General features: G+C 39.4%; 2 protein-coding genes across 2 annotated transcripts in view; both read right to left on the bottom strand.

Annotated features, from left to right (window-relative positions):
• anxa14 (annexin A14) overlaps window positions 1–5,083 on the bottom strand; it is a 9,078-nt gene extending 3,995 nt beyond the window's left edge. Inside the window, exons 1-9 of the mRNA XM_084130356.1 lie at window positions 4,644–5,083; window positions 4,048–4,122; window positions 3,369–3,471; window positions 3,177–3,265; window positions 2,041–2,154; window positions 1,760–1,850; window positions 909–988; window positions 748–786; window positions 209–299 (exon numbers count right to left, since the gene is read on the bottom strand). Of these exons, the coding sequence (XP_083986482.1) occupies window positions 209–299; window positions 748–786; window positions 909–988; window positions 1,760–1,850; window positions 2,041–2,154; window positions 3,177–3,265; window positions 3,369–3,471; window positions 4,048–4,089 (649 nt within the window). The 5' untranslated portion in view covers window positions 4,090–4,122; window positions 4,644–5,083. The remainder of the gene's footprint in view (window positions 1–208; window positions 300–747; window positions 787–908; window positions 989–1,759; window positions 1,851–2,040; window positions 2,155–3,176; window positions 3,266–3,368; window positions 3,472–4,047; window positions 4,123–4,643) is intronic.
• Window positions 5,084–6,120: 1,037 nt separating this feature from the next.
• crybg2 (crystallin beta-gamma domain containing 2) overlaps window positions 6,121–25,000 on the bottom strand; it is a 50,654-nt gene continuing 31,774 nt past the window's right edge. The window contains exons 11-20 of the mRNA XM_084130837.1: window positions 21,464–21,627; window positions 13,045–13,171; window positions 12,571–12,603; window positions 11,584–11,696; window positions 11,370–11,499; window positions 9,473–9,612; window positions 8,797–8,920; window positions 8,281–8,439; window positions 7,672–7,831; window positions 6,121–6,916 (exon numbers count right to left, since the gene is read on the bottom strand). Of these exons, the coding sequence (XP_083986963.1) occupies window positions 6,828–6,916; window positions 7,672–7,831; window positions 8,281–8,439; window positions 8,797–8,920; window positions 9,473–9,612; window positions 11,370–11,499; window positions 11,584–11,696; window positions 12,571–12,603; window positions 13,045–13,171; window positions 21,464–21,627 (1,239 nt within the window). The 3' untranslated portion in view covers window positions 6,121–6,827. The remainder of the gene's footprint in view (window positions 6,917–7,671; window positions 7,832–8,280; window positions 8,440–8,796; window positions 8,921–9,472; window positions 9,613–11,369; window positions 11,500–11,583; window positions 11,697–12,570; window positions 12,604–13,044; window positions 13,172–21,463; window positions 21,628–25,000) is intronic.

Here is a 25,000-nt window from a genome sequence, read left to right as displayed (position 1 = left end):
GGCATCTTCACTAATACTAATCTTTCACATTTACATTTGTAGAGTAAAGGCATTATTTACTGTCTTTATGAATCATTTTCCTTTCGATGAAATGTTGAAAAGCAACGATTTTCCAGATATATCTTCTTTTGGAGACATTTTCCACAGCTAGACCAGAAACACACACACACGCACATGCACACACACACACACACACACACACACACACCGATTCTGAGATGATCCGGGTGTCTCGTGGTGAGGATTTGGATCCAAACATCAGCTGAAGGTTTCTTGTTTTTCAGCTCCTCAGATAAAGTCTGTAAAACAACATACAGTAATAAACCTCTTCCTCAGTGTTTCTGTCTTGTTTTCCAGCACAAATATCCAAACATTCTTAAATCAAGATACACTTACTGGAGAAACACACAAAAATCATGAAAATGAAGTGAGTTTGAGCTTAAAACAAGAACAAAGTTTTTCTGTTTTTCTAGAACACTGATATCGGTCTCCCTGTGAACTGAGCTGAAATTTCAACAATCTGAATCCTATCTCTGAGGTCATCTAGAGGTCATCTAGAGGTCATCTAGAGGTCATCAGACGCAGTGAAGCGGATCAAACAAAGCAAAGTCAACATCACAGGTTTGATAGTTAAACCTTTATCAGCTTCATCTCAGAATATGACCTAACACTGGGAATGCAGCAACTGAAAGGAACGTTTCTGCCCAAACTGAGGAATCTGATGGATCTGATAAAACATGGACTCACTGCTGTGTCCTGGTCAATAACTCCTGGCCCATTCTCTTTCTGAAAAAGGACAGAGTGAACACCATTACTTACACAGATCATAAAAAGGGATGTTGATATAGTGATGATTCATCTACACATTGAAATAGGTTTTGTTGTAAATGTTTAACAGTGTGAGTCACCTTCAACAACGCCACAATGAGCTTGCAGAAATCTCCACTGGATTCACTGATCAAGTCTTTCTCCAAATCCCGCTTGAACTCTGTTAAAGTCACAATGATGAAACATTCAAACTCAGACTAACGAAAAAGCTATGCAATTATCAGTTCTTATTGAATGGAATGTTTTAGGGATAATATAATAAATGCACTACTAAACTAAAAGTTTGTGGTCAGTAAGATTTATTTTTAAAACTAATTAATAACTTTATTTAGAGTGGATTGATAGAAAGTGACAGTAAAAATAATGTTACAAAAGATTCTACTTCAAAATAAATGCTGTTATTTTGAACTTTCTATTCATCAAATAATCCTGAAAAATAAAATGTATGACAGTTTCCACAGAAATCTGAAGCAGCACAACTGTTTTCAACATTGATAATAATCATAAATGTTTCTTGAGCATCAAATCATCATATTAGAGTGATTTCTGAAGGATCATGTGACACTGAAGACTGGAGTAATGATGCTGAAAATTCAGCTTTGATCACAGGAATAAATTACACTTTACTATATATTCACATAGAGAACAGATGATTTACACTGGAATAATATTTCACTGTTTTTACTGTATTTTGATCTAATAAATGAAGCTTTGCTGAGCAGAAGAAATTTAAAAAAAAATCTATCTGACCCCAATATTTTGAATGGAAAGGTTCATACAAATATATTTAAAAATGACTGAATTATCAGTTTTCTCAAAATGTCAATTCCATTCAAAGCATTTTTGTGGTTTGACTGTGAAAACCAACAATAATAATAGACAAGGCTTTTAATTGCATTAATTACATTTTTGTAAATTGTTCTTAAAGCACCTTGATTGTATGTAGTCTTGATGTCGGAGAGCTGCTGTGGCGTCCTGGTGCACAAAACCTCTAAAAGAGTTTCTTCATCTGTACCAGCACCCTAAACACACACACACACACACACACACACACACGGATACAGTCTGAATGGATGTGGATCTGTAGTTAAATGTATAGCGATCAAACACACACACAAACACACACACACACACACACACACACACACACACACACACACACACACACAAACACACACACACACACACACACTGGCACTATTAATGCTAAACCTCCATGGCTTTGCGCAAGCGATGGGCCTCAAACTGCTCCGGGATCATCATCAGACCGAATATCAGAGACTGTAGATCACCGGAAAGAACCTTCTTCAGACTCGCCTGCAGTTCCTGTAACACACACACATACACACACACACATTTTGCCTACTCCTCATGATATGAATTTCGTATAGTCTTTATGGGGATTATCCATTGACTTCAATTGATTTTACACAGAGTTAATAAAATTTCTCTTCCCTAAACCTAAATGATATCCTCAGAGACATCCCAAAGCAATTACTATCACCAGTCCTTTTAAAATCCATTTTGTAGTGGTTTATCGTCCTCCAGGTCAGCTAGGCACTTTCTTGGAGGAGATGGATGTGCTATTCTCATCCTTCCCTGAGGATGGTACTCCTCTTGTAGTCCTTGGAGACTTCAACATCCACCTAGAAAAACCTCCGGCTGCTGATTTCCACACTCTGCTCGCCTCATTTGACCTCAAGCAAGTGTCTACTGGGGCTTTTCCCGTCACTGTTATCATCTAGCTACTGGAGTGCCTCAGGGCTCAGTGCTGGGACCGGTTCTCTTCTCCATCTACATGCCATCACTAGGATCTGTCACTCAGAAACCTTCATCATAACTTCTCCATTCAGCAAGTTTCATCATCCATAACTCCATCAAGGTCAGCCAGGAACCTTGGAGTTGTGATTGATGATCAATTGAACTCCACAGACCACATTGCTAGAACTGCCCAGTCCTGCAGATTTGCCTTATACAACATTAGGAGGATCAGGCCCTTCCTATCAGAGCTACACAACTCCTTGTCCAAGCACTTGTTCTATCCAGACTGGACTATTGTAATGCTCTCCTTCCAGCATCACTGTCAATCCTCTGCAACTGGTCCAGATGCTGCAGCAAGAGTGTGTTTATCGAGCCAAAGAGACGCACATCACTCCTCTCCTCATAAACCTGCACTGGTGGCCAATTTCCACTCGAATCAAATTCAAGGCACTGATTCATGCCTGCAGGACAACCACCAGTGACCATTTGGTCACTATGATGTATTATATTACTTGGTCTCTTATTATACTTTTTGGCCACTATAAAGCACAAGGACTAGTTTGGTGATAAATTAGTTTCTTGCTTACCATTTGTGAGACGTTCTTGTAGACGCGTGCCAGAGATTGTCTCTGAGCATTACTGCGACTGGTTATTATTCTCACAATGGTGCTCACATCTTTAACAAAAAGATATGGTAGTTTGAAATTAAAACATTTAAATATGATAGAATACTAGCAGTCGGACAATTACTACCACAATAGTCATTCCTATTAATGAACCTTTTTTCTCCAGAGCAGCGCAAAGGATGGTAACATCTCTCTCGGGACGGAAATTTGGGAAGGGCCGAACGGATCCCAGCGTTCCCCACCACATGCCTTCAGTCTGAGGGATGAGAAACATACATGACACGGTGAAAGTGTATATACCATCGGTATCGGCCGATATATGTTAATTTTTTATGTTATCTTTATCGGCCTAATAAGAAAATTTGTCCGATATATTAAAGCCGATAAATAATGCATTATTTCCTTCAGCTGACACGCTTCAGATGAGCACAGTTCAACATGATGGTTTATTGCTTGAAATATGATTGGAATCACTTCAAAAAAGGAAAATACAGTTAAGTGCAACATGTTGTCATAAAGGCGACATAAAATTATAATGGGATAAAATATATAATTGTGTGCTTGGGACATGGCTTTTAATGATGAAACTTTAGTTTTTGTAATCAGGCTCTCAAAAATTATATAAAAATTTGGATTTAGATGTATCAGCCAATATATCGGTTATCGGCTTTCAAATATAAAGAATTATCGGTTATCGCCATCGGCCAAAATTTTCATATCGGTGCATCCCTAGAAAAAATGGTATTGAGAAGATGAATCACGACAAACAATGCTCCTAAAGTATGACACAACAACTGATACAGAGTAAAAGAGTGCAGATACAGACACTGACCATCAGAGGAGACGAATCCTGTGAGTTTGACTCTTTCTCCATCGCAGAGCTTATCAGTGAATGAAGTTATGAAGTCTGGAGGAAAAACAGTCCAAGTGTTGTTAACTAGCATGTACTAACATTTAAATGAATCATTTGATACAATGTATTTATGTGTAGATGCATGCTTCTTGTGCTTGTATTTAAAAAAATACCTGCATGTTTTAATTTCTCTAATTAAATCTCCTAATTACACTGTTGACCTCTTCACCCACCCATAAACCAGCAAACCAGTCCCACACCGCAAAACATCATGCTCTTCCTCAGTGTTTCTGTCTTGTTTTCCAGCACAAATATCTAAACATTCTTAAATCAAGATACATTTACTGGAGAAGTAAAATAACTGAAGATATTAAGTCTTGTTGTCTGAAAAAAAAATCCTAAAAATCAAGTGAGTTTGTGCTTAAAACAAGAACAAATATCTGTCAGTGGAGTCAGAAAAATAATCTAGTTTTCCCTTTGAAAGAACAGATATTTGTTCTTGTTTTAAGCACAAACTGATGATTGTTTTTTAGAAAACAAGGCTTCATATCTGAAATACTGAAGTACTGTTTTACCTGTTGAAGTGTGTATGAATCTCAGTCTGAGATCGAGTTTCAGCTCTTTTATAGATGATGGATCTTATCAAACTCAATAGCGCAGGATGAAAACTCAATGTTTTAAAAAGCTTAAAAGGAATAAACCTCTCCTGCTTTCCATACGCTGTAGTTCTCAGACGCGTCTGATGCAAAAAACACAGAACGTCTCAAACCAAATAGAAGATCTCAATGGCTCAGATTAGATCAGATCAGATATCCCATCATGGGTGTAACCTGGACATACGCACAAAAACCTTGAAAACCTGCAGAACTGGAAGACTCAATCGACTAGATTCCTCCCAAAACAACCTTTTCTGAATCACAAAGATTCTTCACATGAAAATTCAAAAGAACATGTTTCGATTTACAGTGTCGGTGGTAAAGATGCGGCGTAAAACAGGTTGTAATTTGAGAAATGTGAGAAGGTGTTGTTAATGTCAACAGAGCTGAACTTGACCGTGTAAATACGCTCAAGTCAAACACAAGAAAGATCAGGAGAATTCTCCACCTGAAAGAACAACATTGGCTTTGGGTTTGTGGAGATCTCACGGCATCTGCATGCTTCTCATTCACACAATCCATTATCAGACATCTTTACACATCACAAATATGCTGGAATCTCAATGATCGCATCTGATCTGATCTTGGCAGAATGTCCAGATTCCTCAGATAAGTTAAAATGAAGAAATAAGCACTGAACAGAGAACAGGGAACGTTGTGTCAAGGTACTCTCAATGTTATGAACAAACATTCTTCTAGTTATGTTAATAGAACATTTGTTCAAAGTTATCTGGTCTTTAATAATGTTCTCAATGCATTAGCACAAAAACATTATTTATACATCATTCATGGAATGTTCAGAGAACTTTCAAAAGTAACGTTACCATAATGTTTGAAGAATGGAATGTTCTCCATGTTTCTGAATCACAGATCCTAGTGATGTCATGTAGATGGAGAAGAGAAGCGGTCCCAGCACTGAGCCCTGAGGCACTCCAGTAACTAGATGATAACAGTGATGGGAAAAGCCATGTTTCCGAGTGACAGATCCTAGTGATGTCATGTAGATGGAGAAGAGAAGCGGTCCCAGCACTGAGCCCTGAGGCACACCAGTAAGTAACTAGATGTTGGGTCTTAGACACCTCACCCCTCCACGACACCCTGAAGGACCTACCTGAGAGGTAAGACTTGAACCATTGGAGTGCGGTTCCCGAGATGCCCGAGAAGTAATTGTAAAAGCTTGAAGTGTGTAATAGTTTAGACAGACAGACAGAGTTTTAAAAGTTTAAAGGATTTAAACTTGAAGTAGTTTTAAGTTTGAATGTCAAAGTTTGAAGGTTTTAAGTCTCTCAGATAAATAGTTTGCTATGCTGTTGCTAGGGTCCTCAGGTGGTTGCTAGGGTGTTGCTATGTGGTTGCAAAGAGAAGATGAAGAAGAACAAGAACTACAATGAATTCTGACATGATTTTGTTTTACAGTTTTATTACAAAATTAAAGCCACTCCCTGTTACATAATATTTCACATTATCCTTTGAAAAATAACATTTACACATATTAAAGTTTCTTGGTTTTCCAAAGACATGGTGATTTTATACTGACTCTGACATCAACACACGTTTTGGTATTAAAAACAAACCCGGCAGGATTCAAGCGAACAGCATATGCAGCGGCTATAAACTAATCGCAGATAACGATATTAAAGCATACAAACCAGAATATACCCAATATGTCAAATAACATGTAGGAAAATAAAATAACATTAGTGTGTAAACAAACAAAATGAGCAGAAATGAAAGAATGCTTCGAAAGTCACTGGATTCATATATGAAATCTGAGAGAAAGCACTATATTCAACAATGTGATGCATATGGAAAATATCTGGTTTTTAAGTGACTTTATAAAGGTTAAACCACCAGCAACATCTTCAGTGTGTACATCGTAAAATGACCTGTAGTTAATATTCATGTTTTATGTGCAAATAAGACACACTGGATGCAGGCGTGAGCTCGGGTGACCTCTGACCTCTGAGGTCATTGGTGAATGTATCGGTTTAATCTCTTCTGCACAGGATAAATTCTCTTCATCTGTGCGAGAGAATGAGTGTATGTCAGAGTGGGTGGAGTTAGAAGGAGAGGTGGGTCACATGATCATGAGAGGGGGCGGGGTTAGACAAACTCCAGCTCCCACTGCTGGCTCTCTCGCTCCTCATTCTCCTCTCGGATCACCAAATGCTCTCTGTCATATGTTTTGCCTCCTGTAAAACAGAGGAATTAGATTGCCACATGGTTTTTACAAAAATGTAGTTTTTATGGAAGCTTGTCTCTGCCATGAAATAAAAAATAAAAAAAGGTAGTTTCGACTTTTTCTAATATAAACTTGCAATTGCAGAATTGAGAGATGAAAAGTTGCATTTGCTCTTTACGTTTATTCCGTGGCGGAATCAAGATTTCATAAATTTAGATATAGTTTTGAGTGATTGTCAAATAACAAGGATATTAACTTTTGGTTTCCAATATCAAGATTATAAGTTGAACTCCATATATTCACTTGAAATATATTTTAAACAGTGTGAATACATCCTTGATTTCTTTCTTTTAAAAAAACAAACAAAACAAGTAGCAGTTTATTGTATGTGTTTTTACAGGTCACCAATTGTTTTCTTTTAGCTTTATTGCTGTACATTTAGTGTAGTGTAATAATGTAGTGTGACAAATAAAAATGTAAAGTATTCCTCAAACATAGTTAACATAATTAAAAACTGCATGCATAATAATTATGCAAAGATCAGAAATACAAACATGACCAAAAGTTTGTATGAAGTATAGCATGACACTTCTGAAAAGATATAATTTTAGACATTCTTACATTTTTGCATTCTAAACTAAAATTATATATTTTATTTATTAATAACAATATTAATAATTTTTTTAATAAAATGTAATATTTTTAATAATAAAATAATATCAAAATCATAAAATAAATGACTAGTGTGTTAAAGCTTGTTCTCACCCTTGATATCCAGCACCATCCCAGGGAAGGTGTTGCTCTTGATTTGACCTCTGACCTCTGCGCTCCAGGTTTGCACCGGCACACGCGTCTCTGTCCACAACACCACTTTAGCACCGGACTCCACGTTCCCCATCACCTGAAGACTCGTGCTTCGGGCCAGCTGACACACACACACACACACACACACACACACCGTCAACAATGAGTTTGAAACAGTGGAAGCGTAAGTCAAGTCACATTTATTTATATAGCACTTTATATATATATATATATATATATATATATATATATATATATATATATATATATATATATATATATATATATATAATATTGTATATTGTATATATTTATATATACTATTTATATAGCAGCTTTACAGAGACAACAGGAAAATAATGCAACAAAGTTTGTTTCCAGAAGAAAATAGCGTCACAGTCCAGCTCAGTTGTTCAGTGATGGTTAATGTTTGTTGTAAAAAAGTTATAGTTTAATTTAGTTTAGAGTAAACCATGATGTCATCGCCCAGCTCAGTTCAGTTCTCATATAATGGTGTCAATGCAGATCAATAATATTGTTGAATATTAAATGAAATGAAATGTGACACACCTTGTTCTTGATGAGCCCGTCCTGATAGAGCCACACGTCACTCATTCCCTCGACCTGCTCCGATACGACCACGCGACCCGTCTTCATGTCCTCCACTCCTCCCTGCACGGATATATAGTGGCCCGTCTCCTTATTCCTCACGCGGAACAGTCTTTGCTTCTACAGGGATATTAACAAACAATTATACAAAATGCTCTTGTGTAAATAACATCCTTCATTGTTCAAGTTCAAGTTCAATTTTATTTATATAGCACATTTACAACAGCCACTAGGCGGACCAGAGCGCTTTACAGAACAACAAGATTAAAAGAAGATGCATAACATGCATAACAATAAATAAAACAAAAAATAAGAGCAACATAGCTAAGAGTAACTATACAACACGAATAGCAAAACACTATCAAACTCAAATATAAATTAGTAAAACCAACCGAAGAAAAGAATCGATGCACTAAAGAAAACAGGTAGGTTTCTGAAAGAGTGAAAGAGAAGAGGTCGTGTGGAGGTGGAACTGACTTGTCTGACGGGATACAGGGAGCCGACGCTGGACACTGAGCTGAACTGGAGCCAGTTCGTGATTTCAGTGGGTTCCAGAAGGAACTGGCGCCCCCTGTAGTTGCTGTGCTCACACAACACCCAGCTGAGGAGACATCGGCATGCTTTTGACATGTGCACAACTGGGGTTGGTTAAGATTTGATTTTTTTAAAGGAGATTAATAGTCTTATTCATCAAGAATGCATTAAATTGATCCAAAGTGACAGTTAAGACATTTATAATGTTACAGAAGATTATATTTCAAATGTGTTTTTTCTGAACTTTCTATTTATCAAAGAATCCTGAAAAAAAAAAACCTTTTCCATTGAAAAAGCTGTTTTCAACACTGATAATAATCATAAATGTTTCTTGAGCATCAAATCATCATATTAGAGTGATTTCTGAAGGATCATGTGACACTGAAGACTGGAGTAATGATGCTGAAAATTCAGCTTTGATCACAGGAATAAATTACACTTTACTGTATATTCACATAGAAAACAGCTGATTTACACTGGAAAAATATTTCACTGTTTTTACTGTATTTTTGATCAAATAAATGCAGCTTTGATGAGCAGAAGAGACTTTTAAAAAAAAAGTATATGTGTGAAAATATCATCCCATATGAAGCAATAATAATCAGCATTGCAAACTCACCAGCCGCTGTTGACCCTGACAGAGAGGAAGTGTGTGTTAAACCCTTCCTCCTGCATGTTGGAAACCAGCGTATCGATAGTGACCTCTCGACCTTCAAAACACTCCAGGCCAAAGAGGGAGATCGACGGCACCGAAAAGCTCTGAGAGAGAACGACCAACATCAGTGACTGCATCATCATCACCCTCATGATGAGATACTGCCAATAAACTTTAGCTCATTCAAATCCATGCAAGTCAGCTCATAATCGTAGTAAAATATCCACCGTATGGCGATTTTAATCACAATAAACAGGAACGGAAAGACTATATTCTCATCTATTCCACTCTGATCAAAGTGTGCATGTGATGAAGACTGAAACACGAGTGCCGAAGAGACTGAGCTCATGTGAACATGAATGTAATGCTGTATATTGATGGTCGAAAACATCAAAATTAATCCAATACATCCATTGAAATATGTTTTGCATTTAATGTAAGTGGATTAAAAGAGTGGGCAGAAACACACAGTGAGTTTATCATTTATGCTGTGCATATGTGAACAATGGTGATAAAAATAATCAGAAAATTGAAATAATTGATAATAATCAGAATAATGAGAATTGCATGTATACGGGAGTGAAGAGGTTTCTCGTGTCTTAGGGGAGAGCGGGGCACAAAGTAACGCTTTTTGACTTTCTCAGTTTGTGTAAATCTACTTATGGTTCAGAGTATTTATTTTTTCCCACATTAATTTCACACGTCTAGTACAATTATGTGGTTTTGTTTTATTAATACAGTATATACTTATTCTTGATATACCCTGAAATAATGGAAGTGAAATGTGACAACATGCCCCATAGGCGGGGTACATTGCAACATGACCATATGACAGCTTAAAATGTTATCTGATCTAATAAAAAAAAAATACAAGACAAACTAAAATATTTTCTAAAATAACATACAATTATTAACTTTTGCATATAAAAAAATTGCATTTTTTAATAATTAAATATAAACTCATTTTTGACTACGAACACAGGAAAACACAGCTATACAACATAGTTCAAAACAAATTAATAATTAGTAATTTCTGAACATTGACTCTCAGTCTTTATTCACCTTTTTCTCATGTTTTCTCAATAGAATTAATAAAAGTATAGAATATAATATCATATTTCTAATCGGGGCTCATTCTAACGCAGTGTGACAACATGCCCCGCTTGCACAACTGGGATTTAAACCCGGCTAGTGTCTTCTGCTAGTTAGCGAAGCATTAAAGAACTATCTCAACTTTTAAATAACATATTGGAGATTAAAATAATATCACAGATTTGTCTAATTTTAAATAAACACAAAAAATAGAGATGAAAAATAAACTTAAGTAAGAAATTTACTTTTGCTATGGTTTAATAAATGTCTATGGATATCTTCCAAAAAAAAAAATTTGCCGCAATTTTTTCTCTATATAGTGTTGATATGGCAACTAGTAAATACACAAAGTTTCGTCATGCGTGGAAGTGTTTAAAACAAGTGTGTGACAACTAGCCCCGCGCTCCCCTACTCATCAGTGCACATCTAAACACAGCCAGTGAAAGAGACACTCTCGTCTCCAGGTTTCTCATGGGATCGAGGCTCAGATCATTACGCTGAGTAAGAAAGCACAGTTTTTCTCAGTGACGCACCTAATTGTCTTCATCTCGATGTTTTCGACCATCAATATAATGCATTACATGTTCACATGAGCTCAGTTTCTTCTGCACTAAAACTGTGACCGTTCTCCATCGCTGTTTCAGTCTCCATCACACACACACACTTAGATCAGAGAGGAATAGATGAGAATAAAGTCTTTCCGCTCCTGTTCACTGTGATCGTGTATTGTAAGCACTATATAAATGCCTCATTCATTCAGTTTCCTCACCACTGGAACGGCTTTGACGGAGCGAACGCTGGAGCCGGGGGGGAAGCCCGTGCTGGTCAGGTTGGGATAATGTCCTTCAGATAAAACACACGTGTTTCCCGTGAACTTCTCTCCTCCATAGAGCACCCAGCTGGAATCAACAGAGGTATACGCCTGAGTTCCCACAGTCCGAGAGCAGATCTGAGCATGAACACAGAGAATGAGCGCCACTGACCTTCCTCCCACGACCCGGACGGATCCGACCGGCAGACCTTCAGGAAGACAGCTCTGGTTCTGACTACAGACTCGACACGAGCCCTGGAAGTCCAGATCTGAGTACAGCAGCACCTGCAGAAGAACACACGAGCACTGTGACAAGAACGCATAAAACTGATCAAAAGAGACAGTGAAGGAAGTTTATTTCCGTTCTTCGCTTAAGGGTAAACAAAGGATTGAGATACGCGACTAGCGAATACCGTTAGCGAACATCCTGACTATGAATGTGTGCGCTAGCACTGCGGCGAGGACACGCGGTCCACCAGACCAGATGAACATGAACTTCAGTCACAACCGTTTTAAAAGAAAGGTCAAAGTCACTTTTATTTATATAGAACTTAAAACAACATTTCTGCTGACCAAACTAAAAATATCAGTCACACAAAAATACGGAATATAAAACTTTTAATTAGCAACTTAAACCATAAAGCATTTTGAAATCAAGACTAAAGGTCCTGGCATACTGACATCTGAACATTTCAGACTCAGTGTAAAGAATTTTACTCACTAAGATTAATATATCCAACATTATAAATAGGCCTGAGAAAAAAGATTAATTTTCAGAGATGACTTAAAATTAGCACCTTTATATGGCAAGGATGCATAACATTGATCAAAAGTGACAGTAAAGAAAGTTCTTTTTCGTTCTTCACTTAAAGGTAAAAAAAAAGTTTGAAAAACGCGACCAGTGAAATACCGTTAGCGAACATCGAGACTATGAATATGTAAATATGATTTGCGCGCTTAGAAAACAAACACACAGCAGAAAACAGCCGTTCAGAAAGCATCCGATCACAGTGATGTGGAAATCTTCTGAGACTCAGACTCCAGTCACGTCACGTTTAGTGTTACAACACTTTACACAGTAGACTGCTTTAATGCAGCAGCTTTAGTGCGGCAATCTGTGTTTCACTGTGATTACATGGTGGTTAAATGATCGGCTCACCTCGTTCCTGAAGCCGGGTCCTTCACTGGGAGCCTGAAACACAACAACACTATTTAACAGTGCTTTACATGAGAAGGGTTGAAAACTGCATAAGAAATGAAAATAAGAATAAAAATGATTTATCAAGTCAAGTCAGCTTCATTTATACAGCGCTTTAACAATATAGAGTTTCACAGCAGCTTTACAGTGATAACAGGAGATTACAGTAACAGAGATTGTTTGTCTTTACAGCAGCTCTAGAATAAAGTTATTGACCAGATAAAGTTAGTTTTGATTGATTCACTTCCTTTGCAAAGATCATTAATTAATAACTTAGCGGCCACCCAATTCATGAACTGAAATGAAATAATGTAAATGAAATACTGTAATACTCAATGGAATATCAGATGTAAAAGGAACTGCTGAGTGAACTCCTGTAATGTTTCCTCACACACACAGGGTCAGACTCAGGAATGAGGAGGAACGATCTCTTACGGCGAGGATGGGCTGAAGCGAGCAGATGCGATTGTCTCCGGAGCCCCAGTCGCTGCAGTTGTTGTAGAAGCCTTTCTCCAGGACATACTGGCTCCCAGAGAAGTCTACGTGAGAGTAGGCCACCCATCTGAGAGAGAGAGAGAGAGAGAGAGAGAGAGAGAGAGAGAGAGAGAGTGTGTGTGAGAGAGAGAGAGAGAGAGAGTGAGTGTGTGTGTGTGTGTGTGTGTGTGTGTGTGTGAGAGAGAGAGAGAGAGAGTGTGAGAGAGAGAGAGAGAGAGAGAGAGAGAGAGAGAGAGAGAGAGAGAGAGAGAGAGAGAGAGAGAGAGAGAGAGTGTGTGTGTGTGTGTGTGTGTGTGTGTTCGAGAGAGTAACATACGCTCCGCTAAGCATGTGGATGGAGAGAGAGAGAGAGAGAGAGAGAGTGTGTGTGTGTGTGTGTGAGAGGGAGAGAGAGTAACGTACGCTCCGCTCAGCACATGGATGGAGTGAGAGAGTGTGTGTGTGTGTGTGTGTGTGTGTGAGAGAGAGAGTAATGTACGCTCCGCTCAGCACGTGGATGGAGAGAGAGAGAAACACATTCCCATCTATGACCCAAACATCTGGACAGAACATTTTGGAAAACTCTATTCACAAAACGAACCAACCCTCACCCAAAAACATCTGACCTCCCAACTCTACACCCTGGAACGCACTGTAAAAGACCAGCTCAACCAGTTAGACCAGCCCATATTATTACACGAACTGACAGACAAGATCAAATCCCTAAAAAATAAAAAATCCTGTGGTGTGGATTTAATATCTAATGAGATGCTGAAACACAGCAGCCCCAAACTGAAAGAGGCAATTCTGAAATTATTCAATCTTTTATTAAAATCAGGACACTTTCCTGAGATCTGGAAAGAAAATTTGATTACACCAATTTTTAAACAAGGTGAGAAGTACGACCCAAATAACTATAGGGGCATCACAGTGAGCAGCAACCTGGGCAAACTCTTCTGCTCCATCATCAACGACAGACTAGTCCAGTTCATTCAAGAACACAAGATCCTCAACAGCTGTCAGATTGGCTTTATGCCTAAACAGAGAACATCAAATCACATCTACACACTCCACACACTCATACAAAAACACGTCCAACAAACAAAACAAGGGAAAATATTCGGCTGCTTCATTGACTTAAAAAAAGCTTTCGATTCGGTTTGGCATAATGGACTTTTCCTAAAACTAATTCAAAGTGGAATAGGAGGAAGGACATATGACATCATAAAGGACATTTACAATGGGAACAAATGCGGCGTCAAGATTAACGACAAACGTACTGATTATTTCAGTCAAACTAAAGGAGTCCGTCAAGGCTGCAGCCTCAGCCCGACTCTATTTAATATCTATATTAATGAATTGGCATCAACACTTGAGAAGTCCTCTTGTCCTGGTCTGCCCCTCGAGGACAGAGAGATCAAAAGCCTCCTGTACGCTGACGATCTCCTGCTGCTGTCTCCTCATGAAGAGGGTCTGCACCAAAGCCTCTCGCTTCTGGAGGAGTACAGCAGCGACTGGGCCTTACCCATAAACATGGACAAGTCCAAAATCATGATCTTCCAGAAGAAACCTCGCCTTACTGACAACAAATACACATTTACACTTGGGGGAACCATTCTTAATCATGTCACCTGTTATAATTATTTGGGTCTGACAATCTCAGCTTCTGGAAAGTTTGACACTGCAATGAAAGATCTGACTGATAAAGCACGTAGGGCTTATTACAGTATAAGAAAACCCCTGTTCAAATTTAACCCACCCATTAAACTGTGGCTGAAAATCTTTGACAGCATTATCAAACCCATCCTCCTCTACGGCTGTGAAATCTGGGGCCCCAAATTTAAACTAAATTACGATTCCTGGGACAAAACCCCTGTTGAAACTTTCCACCTCGAGTTCTGCAAGAACATCCTGGGAACTCAAACGCTCCGGAACAGAAACGCTCCGAGTCTGGGTTGCCGGGCAGAATTAGGCAGATTCCCTCTCCTATCTGAGATCCAGAAGAGAGCCGCAAAGTTCTGGTTCCATCTATCAGAGGCGCAGACAGAGAGTTACCATCACTGCGCTCTCAGACACAGAGCAGGACACCCTGAGAGCGACCCCATGACACATTTAGTGGAAAAACAAATTCAGTTCAGACACTCAAAAGTAAAAGAAATAGGGAACATAACCAAAGAAGAATACATACAAGATTGGCAGATAAAGGTCACACAAGTAAATAAATTAAAATACTTCCACTAAATAAAGTCTGATTATAAATTGGCCCCATACCTGACCGAGATCAGTAATTATGGTCAGAGAAAGCTCCTGACGAGGTATCGCATCAGTGACCACAGTCTGTGTGTGGAGACGGGCCGCTGGAGAGCCAGAGAGCTCAGACTGTGTTCACACTGCACTGATGGAGTCGTAGAGGACGAGCTGCACTTCCTCACCCAGTGCAGCAAGTACAAACACATCAGAGACACTTATTTCACACTAATAGCTCAGATTTTACCCCAATTCCAACAAGCGAGCCTCACAGACAAACTGTCTTATATTCTGGGAGAGAAAGAAGAGTGTGTTCTCCTGGCAGCGCAGTGTGTGTCTTCCTGCCATCATATGAGGGACAAGGGCTGAACCCTATTTTACCTTAGGGACCGTTCGGTATTTATGGAAGGGGCCACCGGAGGAAAATAGGGGAGGGTCATGTCTTTTTATTCTTTGTTGAGGGGAGGGTCATCCAACTTTTTTTTAGTCTAGGGGGAGGGTCACCCAACTTTTATATTCATGAAAACAGCAGCATTTCAAAGTGGCTTGTTTGGTGCTATTTTTTTCCATTTAGCTCCATGTTGTGTTATCAGCCCCCCTTCGATTTCAGATGGGTCTGACCCAACACAAATCCAGTTTGGCGCTGTTTGACAGTGCGCGCGCACTTCAGTTCGCGCTCAGAAAAAGTGCATCATGTCAGAACAGAATGCCAATGAAATGTTTACCCGGCAAAGCTTTAAAGCAGCACTCAGTAGCTTCGGGATTTCTTCGCTGTATTCTCGCTTTTTGCTCGCAGGTTTCTCTCTAGAGCTCCCCCCACAGCTTCGGAATAGATATTTGACAACACTGTTGTAAAAACTCGTTGGTGATTCTCAGACACCAGAGGCTGTATAGATCAACGACATCAAAGCAGATGGGACATTCTTTAAAACGTCTTCTTCATTCGGGTTCGGACAGCGTGAGGGAGCGCAATAATGACAGCATTTTAGCAGATTTCTTTTGGCCGTAAAGCAATTGTTTACATCGCGAGACCTGATATCACGCGAGACTTCCTGACGCGGCGGCCGGCGGCCCGCCGGCTCAAAGTTGCAAGTGCGTATTTTCCGCTCACGGGCACCAGGGGGGTGCGAAACGACCACCATTCATATAACCATTCCAATGACTCCGAAGCTGTTCAGTTAAGGTAAAAAAAGTTACTTAGTTCACCTTTAAAGCACGAGCAAATAATGAACTTTCCAATCCGACCCCCCAAACATGAAAAGAGCTGAAAGAAGTTAAAGAGAAAACAAATTACGCACACTTTAACCTTCTAAACAATTATATGTAGCGATTTTTAATACTGTAGGGCAGTAGGCTACTATTCCCGGAAGCAACCTCCGAGTGGCCCAGCCCATGGTCCCGCGTCGTCAAAAACGCACATTCGTAAATTCGAAATAGTGCGCGCAGAAGCACATGTATGCGCAAAACCGTTTTGTAAAATGATATATGAATTATTTGTATTTTATCATATGTCATTTTACTAAAGGACAATTTACTAACCTACGTTTTGCGCATGTGCTCCTGCACGCACTTTTTCAGTCACAACACAGCAATCAGAGGAGGACACGCTGAAAACTGTAATGCTGTTCTCTTCCTTCATAACTCTGAGAAGGGTTAAGTTGCAGAAGAATTTGTGACTGTTTCACCTGTTCAACCACATCAAAGTTTCGTAATTAGTAAGTTCGTGCTTTTTCTCTTTTTGTTCTTATGTGCTGAAGGGCCGCTGTGCCTTGGTGAAACGGTGTTTGTACGTGAAGAGCTCTTTTCCAAAACGCCATAAACCTAAAAAGCTGCCTCAAAGAACCAGCAAAAGTATTGATTATGAATATGTAAAATATTGCAATAAGACATTTTAATTGTTTATTAATTTCTGTGTCGGCTGCAAAGATAAAGTTGACGATAGGCTATTGACTCGCGATCTTCGCAGTAGGCTAGTGAATGCGGAGAAATGCACATTTATTAAGCTAGTTTTATTTTGTTTTGGATGGTTATGTTTAGAACCAGCTTTCTGTAAATATATTTCACATTTTTTAGGCCTGTGAGGCGAGTAGGCTACGGTTCGGTTCATGATGATATAATCTCCAGTTCAAGCACCTTATGTTGTGATTGCTAGCCTATTTACTTTTTATGTATTAAATGGAAATTGGTTAATGAAAAAAATATTAAAATTAAGATACAATTAATACAAAACGAAATTCGTTTTAAAGAAAGGCTTTGTGCTTTCTGTTTTGAGCTCTCTGTGAAAGTTTGAAAGTCTTTTAGTGCCGCTTTCAGAGCGCTCGTGTCCATAATGGAGAACTGTCACGTAATAATGTTTTTTCCTCATAAATGCAAACACGAAAAATAAAAGACAAAATACTTTTTTTAAAAGACAAACCATCAATTTTTGGGGAAAAATGATGGATTTATAGCGTTTTGGGGAAAAAATGGTTGGATTTATAGCGTTTTGAAAAAATTTTTTTTTACTTTTAATTTATCATCAACAATGTTGTTTGATTTAATAATCACTGTTGCAAGAGGTGCCTAGTTCCGTTTTTTTTTTTTTTTTTTTTTTTTTTTTGTAAGTGGAAAAAGTAGGGGCTACCTCAGATTCTGTTTAGTTAGCTCCTTTATTGTTTTTTTTCTAAAGCCTACAATAATAGGTCAAATGCAGCAAGTCAAAAGACCAACTGGACCTTCTTTGCCAGTTTGCACACATTTATTTGAAGGATGGCAAAAATATCGCCTGAATATCGATATCGAGATATTGGAAAAAAATATCGAGATATTCATTTTTGTCAATATCTCCCACCCCACAATATGTAAGATGTAGGGCTACCACATCTTTAAATTACTAGTATTATTTAAGTTAACATAATAAAATACGTAGACCTACACCACAAAAACTAGTTGAGGATAAATTCGTTAAAATTGGGCGATTCCAGTGTTATGGACGTGACATTTGCAGTCAAAACTTGAAATATAAATTCTCATAAAATGCATTTAATACCAATATTTTGAAACATCTGTTAATATATCCATACTCCCTTAAGAAAGGAGTCAAGACATTAGAAAACAAGTAATAAAAACTCGGTGAGTGTTTTAGCGCAATTTTCTCACGTCATGGGATCACAACACTAAGAGATAGTAAATATTTTCCTGGATTTTTTTTGTGCGTTCCCGAGATTAGACCTTCCTTAACATAATGCCGAAAACCCGAAGTCTCTAGGTGGTCTGGTTGAGGAGTAGATAGAAGTGCAAGATTGGTGCGCACAGACCAGAAATCATGAGTTAACAATCGCAATTTTGTCCGGTGGTAAATTGCGCTAAAAATCAGTCTACACATGCGTTTTATATTTAATATGAATGAAATACACATGTGACGTGACACAAAAAATCTTTTAATTTTATAGGTGGCAAAATATTGAACGAGTCACACCGCATCAGCACCGAAAACATGATTTTTTCAAATCTAAAATCAAAAATCGTGATACGAACCGAATCGTAGGTTTGGTCTATCGTTACAGCCCTAAGATGAGAATGGCTGAAAAAAAACAAAAACAAAAAAACAATGGCTATCTGAACATCTTTGCCAAGCGCAAACCACAGAAGGCTAATCAATAAATTATCGGGGAGGGTCATGCCTTTTTTCACAATCATTTTGGAGGGTCATAGAAAAATGTATTGCTGGCGAAGGGAGGGTCATGTCTTTTTTGAGAACAGATCTCAAAACTCCTCCGGTGGCCCCTTAAATAAAAAACGAACAGTCCCTTAAACTGCTCTCTGTACTTATTTTTTTTTTTTTTTCATTTTATTTTTTTCATTGTGATATATTTATGCTTATGGAAATGTTATGTTTTATTGTTCACTTTTTTTTTTTTTTTTATCTACCTGTGCGTATATGTTTGTATATGTCTATTGCTTTGGCAATATTGTGCTATTTTACACAGTCATGCCAATAAAGCTCATTTGAATTGAATTGAATTGAATTGAGAGAGAGAGAGAGAGAGAGTGTGTGTGAGAGAGAGAGAGTAACGTACGCTCCGCTAAGCATGTGGATGGAGAGAGAGAGAGAGAGTGTGTGTGTGTGTGTGTGTGTGTGTGTGTGTGTGTGTGAGAGAGAGATTAACGTACGCTCTGCTCAGCACGTGGATGGAGAGAGAGAGAGAGAGAGAGTGTGTGTGTGTGTGTGTGTGTGAGAGAGAGAGAGAGTAACGTACGCTCCGCTAAGCATGTGGATGGAGAGAGAGAGTGTGTGTGTGTGTGTGAGAGAGAGAGAGAGAGTAACGTACGCTCCGCTAAGCATGTGGATGGAGAGAGAGAGTGTGTGTGTGTGTGTGAGAGAGAGAATGAACTCAAAGAGAAAGCTCAAAGGGCTTTCTATGCCATAAAAAGATCAATCAAAATTGACATCCCAATCCAAATTTGGCTCAAACTTTTCAAATCAATAATTGAACCAATTGTTCTATATGGCAGTGAAGTGTGGGGTCCTTCTTTAAAATTAGATTTTTTAAATTGGGAAAAACATCCGATTGAAACTCTACATTTAGGTTTCTGTAAAAGAATACTCAAAGTCCAAAGAAAAACACCAAACAACGGATGCAGGGCAGAATTAGGCCAATACCCTCTCCTCCTAAACATCCAAAAAAGAGCCATCAAATTCTGGAAACACCTGAAAACAAGCGACCCCAACACACACCATTACAGAGCCCTTAAACACCAAGAGCTGAGCGTAGCGAGGAGTCCCCTGTGCCACACACTCTCACACACACACACACACACACACACACACACACACACACACACACACACACACACACACACACACACACACACACACACACACACACACACACACCAGAGCTGAGCGTAGCGAGGAGTCCCCTGTGTCAGCTGGTGCTGAGACTGACTGAGCTCTCTCCTGCAGAGATCAGCACGCCTCAGCACACACACACACTCACACACATTCGGCCTGCACAAATTATCAACACAGAACAAGACAAGTACATCACCCATTGGACGAACACCATTCAAAACCAACACAAACTGGAATGTTATTCGGCACTAAATCGAGAGTACACTGTTGCGAACTACCTCAGCAGAGTGATGTGAAGCTCAGGAAAACCCTGACGATGTACAGACTCAGCGAGCACAGCCTGGCCATCGAGTGTGTGTGTGTGTGTGAGAGAGACTCAGCGAGCACAGCCTGGCCATCGAGTGTGTGTGTGTGTGTGAGAGAGACTCAGCGAGCACAGCCTGGCCATCGAGACCGGCCGGCGCAGACAGACCTGGCTCTCCCGGGAGGACAGACTCTGCTCGCACTGCATGCTGGGAGTGCCGGAGACCGAGCTGCACTTCCTCATAGAATGCCCAAAATATGAACACATCAGAGACCAATATTACCCCAAAATTAATGAGATATTTCCCCAATTTAACACCTGTAACCCAACCCAAAAACTCAGATTCATCCTTGGCGAAGAAGCCAAATGCTCCAATTTAGCAGCAAGACTAGTAGCATCTCTCCACATCCTGAGGGACGAGCAGAGCAGCAGACACCCAATAAACACACACTCACTCACAGCCTAACACACCCAATCAGACCTACACACACACACACTCACAGCCTAACACACCCCATCAGACCTACACACACACACACTCACAGCCTAACACACCCCATCAGACCTACACACACACACACTCACAGCCTAACACACCCCATCAGACCTACACACACACACTCACAGCCTAACACACCCCATCAGACCTACACACACACACACACTCACAGCCTAACACACCCCATCAGACCTACACACATGTATATAATGTTAAATTCCAAGTTCAGTGTTTGTTTATTTTAGATTTTGTGTGTTTTACGTACAGGATTTCTGCATTATAATCCTTTTTTATTTTATTTTATTTTATTTATTAATCTTATAATATTATCTTTTTTATTTAATTGAACTATTATTATAATTTTGTGTACTTAATGTTCAAAATCAATTTCTATGTTGTTTTTTGATGCTTTGGCAATACAAAATGTATTTTTTTGTCATGCCAATAAAGCTTTCTGAATTGAATTGAATTGAATTGAATTGAGAGAGTAACGTACGCTCCGCTCAGCACGTGGATGGAGCGAGTGTTGATGCCGAACCCGAACAGCTCCACATCCGGCACCGCCTCCGTCACCTCGAACGTTCTCTCCTCCTCTTCCTCCCGTTCATCCTTCTCTTCCTCCGGCATCCCGTACAACACCAGCAGCGGCTCCGACAGATCCTGAGGAACACACACACACACACACTGTGAATAAAGATGTTATGAATCCCCGTGAGATTGTGTAATCATGCATGAGTAATAGGGCTCTCACTTTTTATTTGATATTCAAATATGCATTTGAACATGACGTGAAATATCCGTAATCGAACTATAAATAAACTACGCGGTTTTTAAAGTGCCATGTGTAGCGCATTTTTTACAGTCTATGATTAGACCGTTTGTTTTTATTTTATTGTTTTCAAGAGCAGAGCACATCAACTGACCACAGGGGTTCCCCAGGGTTCAGTTCTTGGTCCCCTCCTCTTCTCCATCTACACCACATCACTGGGACACATCATACAGGCACACGGTTTCTCCTACCACTGCTATGCTGATGACACACAGCTCTTCCTCTCATTTCAACCAGATGATCCCACAGTAGCTGCACGGGTCTCAAGCTGTCTGGCGGACATCTCGACATGGATGAAGGAACATCACCTGCAGCTCAACCTGGCAAAGACTGAGCTTCTCATCCTCCCTGCCAATCCGTCTCTACAGCACGACTTCACTATCCAGCTAGAGTCATCATCAATCACCCCATCAAGGTCGGTCAGAAATCTTGGAGTAACGTTTGATGACCAGCTGACCTTCACAGATCACATTTCAAAGACAGCTCGATCATGCAGGTTTGCACTGCACAACATCAGGAAGATCAGGCCTTTCCTAACTGAGCCATCAGGAAGATCAGGCCTTTCCTAACTGAGCATGCAACACAACTTCTCGTCCAGGCCCTGGTCATTTCTAGGCTTGACTACTGTAATGCTCTTCTGGCCGGACTTCCAGCATGTGCAACCAAACCCCTACAGATGATCCAGAATGCTGCAGCTCGTCTTGTCTTCAACGAGCCCAAGAGGGCCCACGTCACTCCTCTGTTCATCTCTTTGCTGGCTACCTCTCGCTGCTCGCATCAAGTTCAAGGCATTGACGCTTGCTTACAGATCTATCACAGGCTCAGCTCCCTCCTACTTTCACTCGCTCCTACGAGTCTACATCCCTACCAGAAGCCTACGATCGGTCAACGAGCGACGTCTCGTGGTTCCATCACAGAGAGCCACAAAATCACTTTCCAGAACATTCTCATTCACAGTTCCATGCTGGTGGAACGCTCTCCCCACCCTCATCCGGAATGCAGAATCTCTGACAACATTCAAAAGACAGCTGAAAACCTATCTATTCCGTGAGCACTTAACCTCATAAAAAAAATAAAAAATAATAATAATTCTTTCCCTTTGAAACATCACTTATCAGGCTTATGCTACTCTGAATAATGCCTGAACTTCATATTTTGAGCACTTCTTGCGTTGTTGTTGTTTTTGCCTCTTCATGATGACTCGCTTAATTTAGTCCTAATTTGTAAGTCGCTTTGGATAAAAGCATCTGCTAAGTGACTAAATGTAAATGTCTAAATGTAAATGTTTTCCGTTTCATCCAGTAGCGGGCGCTCTAAGCGTATTGTAGCGTAGGCCCAAGACCACATCAAGCGAATAACAGCCACCCTGTTTAGAAAATGGAAGATAAGAAGCCTTGAGCGGACAACTCTACCCCAACTCTACCCCAACTCTACCCCAACTCTACCCCAACTCGGTAACCCTTCCTTTTACAGTCCTCTAATTACTAGGTATTTACCTGGTAAATATATGGTAAGTTATAGTTGGTTATTGGTAATTACCACAGGTAACAAGTATGTAAATGCAGAGAAACTACAAACTAATTACTAGGTATTTACCTGGTAAGCATATGGTAAATGATAGTATTTTAGTGTGTAATTACTTAAGGTGATTAGTATGCAATTACAGAGAAACTACCAGGGAAAAAAAACACCACTGTTAAATATCAACTCAACAAAGTACTGTGTACTTGTTTCCTGTTTAGGTTGGTAATAACTCAGATTTAATTGTGTACTTCCTCAGAATGTAGGCAGCCAATTTTTAGAAACACGTCCAGTATTACCCATCAATTCAAGTTAGGTGTGTAGTTATCCTAGGGTTATGTTGGTAACAGTCCATGTTTATTTATTACTATCTTGAAATTAAGACGGTAGTTTCCAATAAATTACCTTGTCTTACATAGTTGTTGTTCATTGCTACACCCATTTATAGAGGGTTTATTAAATAATTTACCTTACACTTACCTGGTAACTACCCCGCAGGAACAGTTTTCCCTAATGGCATGGCACATCTTAAATACTGGGTATGTTCTTGCAGATGTTTTTACAATTTACTCAGTAAGTAAAGTGCAACTGTACTGTAAAATGAAGCCTTGTTTATTTCCATGGTATTACCGGAATTGTACCATATAACTTGATCATTCCCTTTTCCATATAGTCACAATTTTTTACCTCATATGTCCTGCAACGTTACCAAGGAAAACATGACAATTTACTCAGTAAGTAAAGTGCAACTGTACTGTAAAAGGAAGCCTTGTTTATTTCTATTGTATTACCAGACTCTTACCACATCCTTTGGTACTGCTTAAACATTTTTGAAATCACAAACTTTTACCGTGTGTGTTCTGCAACTTAACTAAAACATTCCAGCCTGGTCTCATTGTTAATACGTAGTATTAATACGTAATTTTCAAAGATAGAAAACTACATAGGCTACAATTATGAAGAAAAACAACATATGTGTAATCACAATAATTTATTTATTGCGAAAATGTCAAAACCGGTACCAAAAGTCGTTCACATGACGATTTGTTGCAGTCACAGTCCTCTCTTTCAGTATATAATAGTTTTGAATGAGGTACAGAGCAGAATTTAAATTATTAATCCATGAAAATGTTAAAGGGATAGTTCACTTTGAAATTAAATTTTGGTATGTTTTAGCTTACCTCAAGGGAATCCAAGATGTAGGTGTCTTTTTTTCCGCAGTAGTTTCAATTTTGATATTTTTAGGTCAAACCGTTCTTGTCTGTCAGTCATATAATGCAGGTCTATGGTCACTGTCTCAAAACACAAGCACAAAGTCCAAATTAAAACAATTCCCCATCGTAAGTACACATTGATGGCCTAAGACATGAAACGAGCGGTTTGTGTGAGAAAACGAACAGTATTTATATCGTTGTTACCTCTTGAACACAGCCGCGTCCAAATGATCTGAGGGCGCGGGCGGGTATAGATATATACACTAGACGTCGCCTTGGGTACTGCAGTTCATTGGAACGAAACCGTACCCAAGGCGACGTCTAGTGTATATATCTATACCCGCCCGCGCCCTCAGATCATTTGGACGCGGCTGTGTTCAAGAGGTAACAAAGATATAAATACTGTTCGTTTTCTCACACAAACCGCTCGTTTCATGTCTTAGGCCATCAATGTGTACTTACGATGGGG

The sequence above is a fragment of the Abramis brama genome (assembly GCF_963993115.1).
Source record: "Abramis brama genome assembly, chromosome: 12".
NCBI classification, from domain to species: domain Eukaryota; kingdom Metazoa; phylum Chordata; class Actinopteri; order Cypriniformes; family Leuciscidae; genus Abramis; species Abramis brama.
Note: the sequence above shows the minus strand (reverse complement) of the source record. Positions and strands in the feature narration are given on the sequence as shown.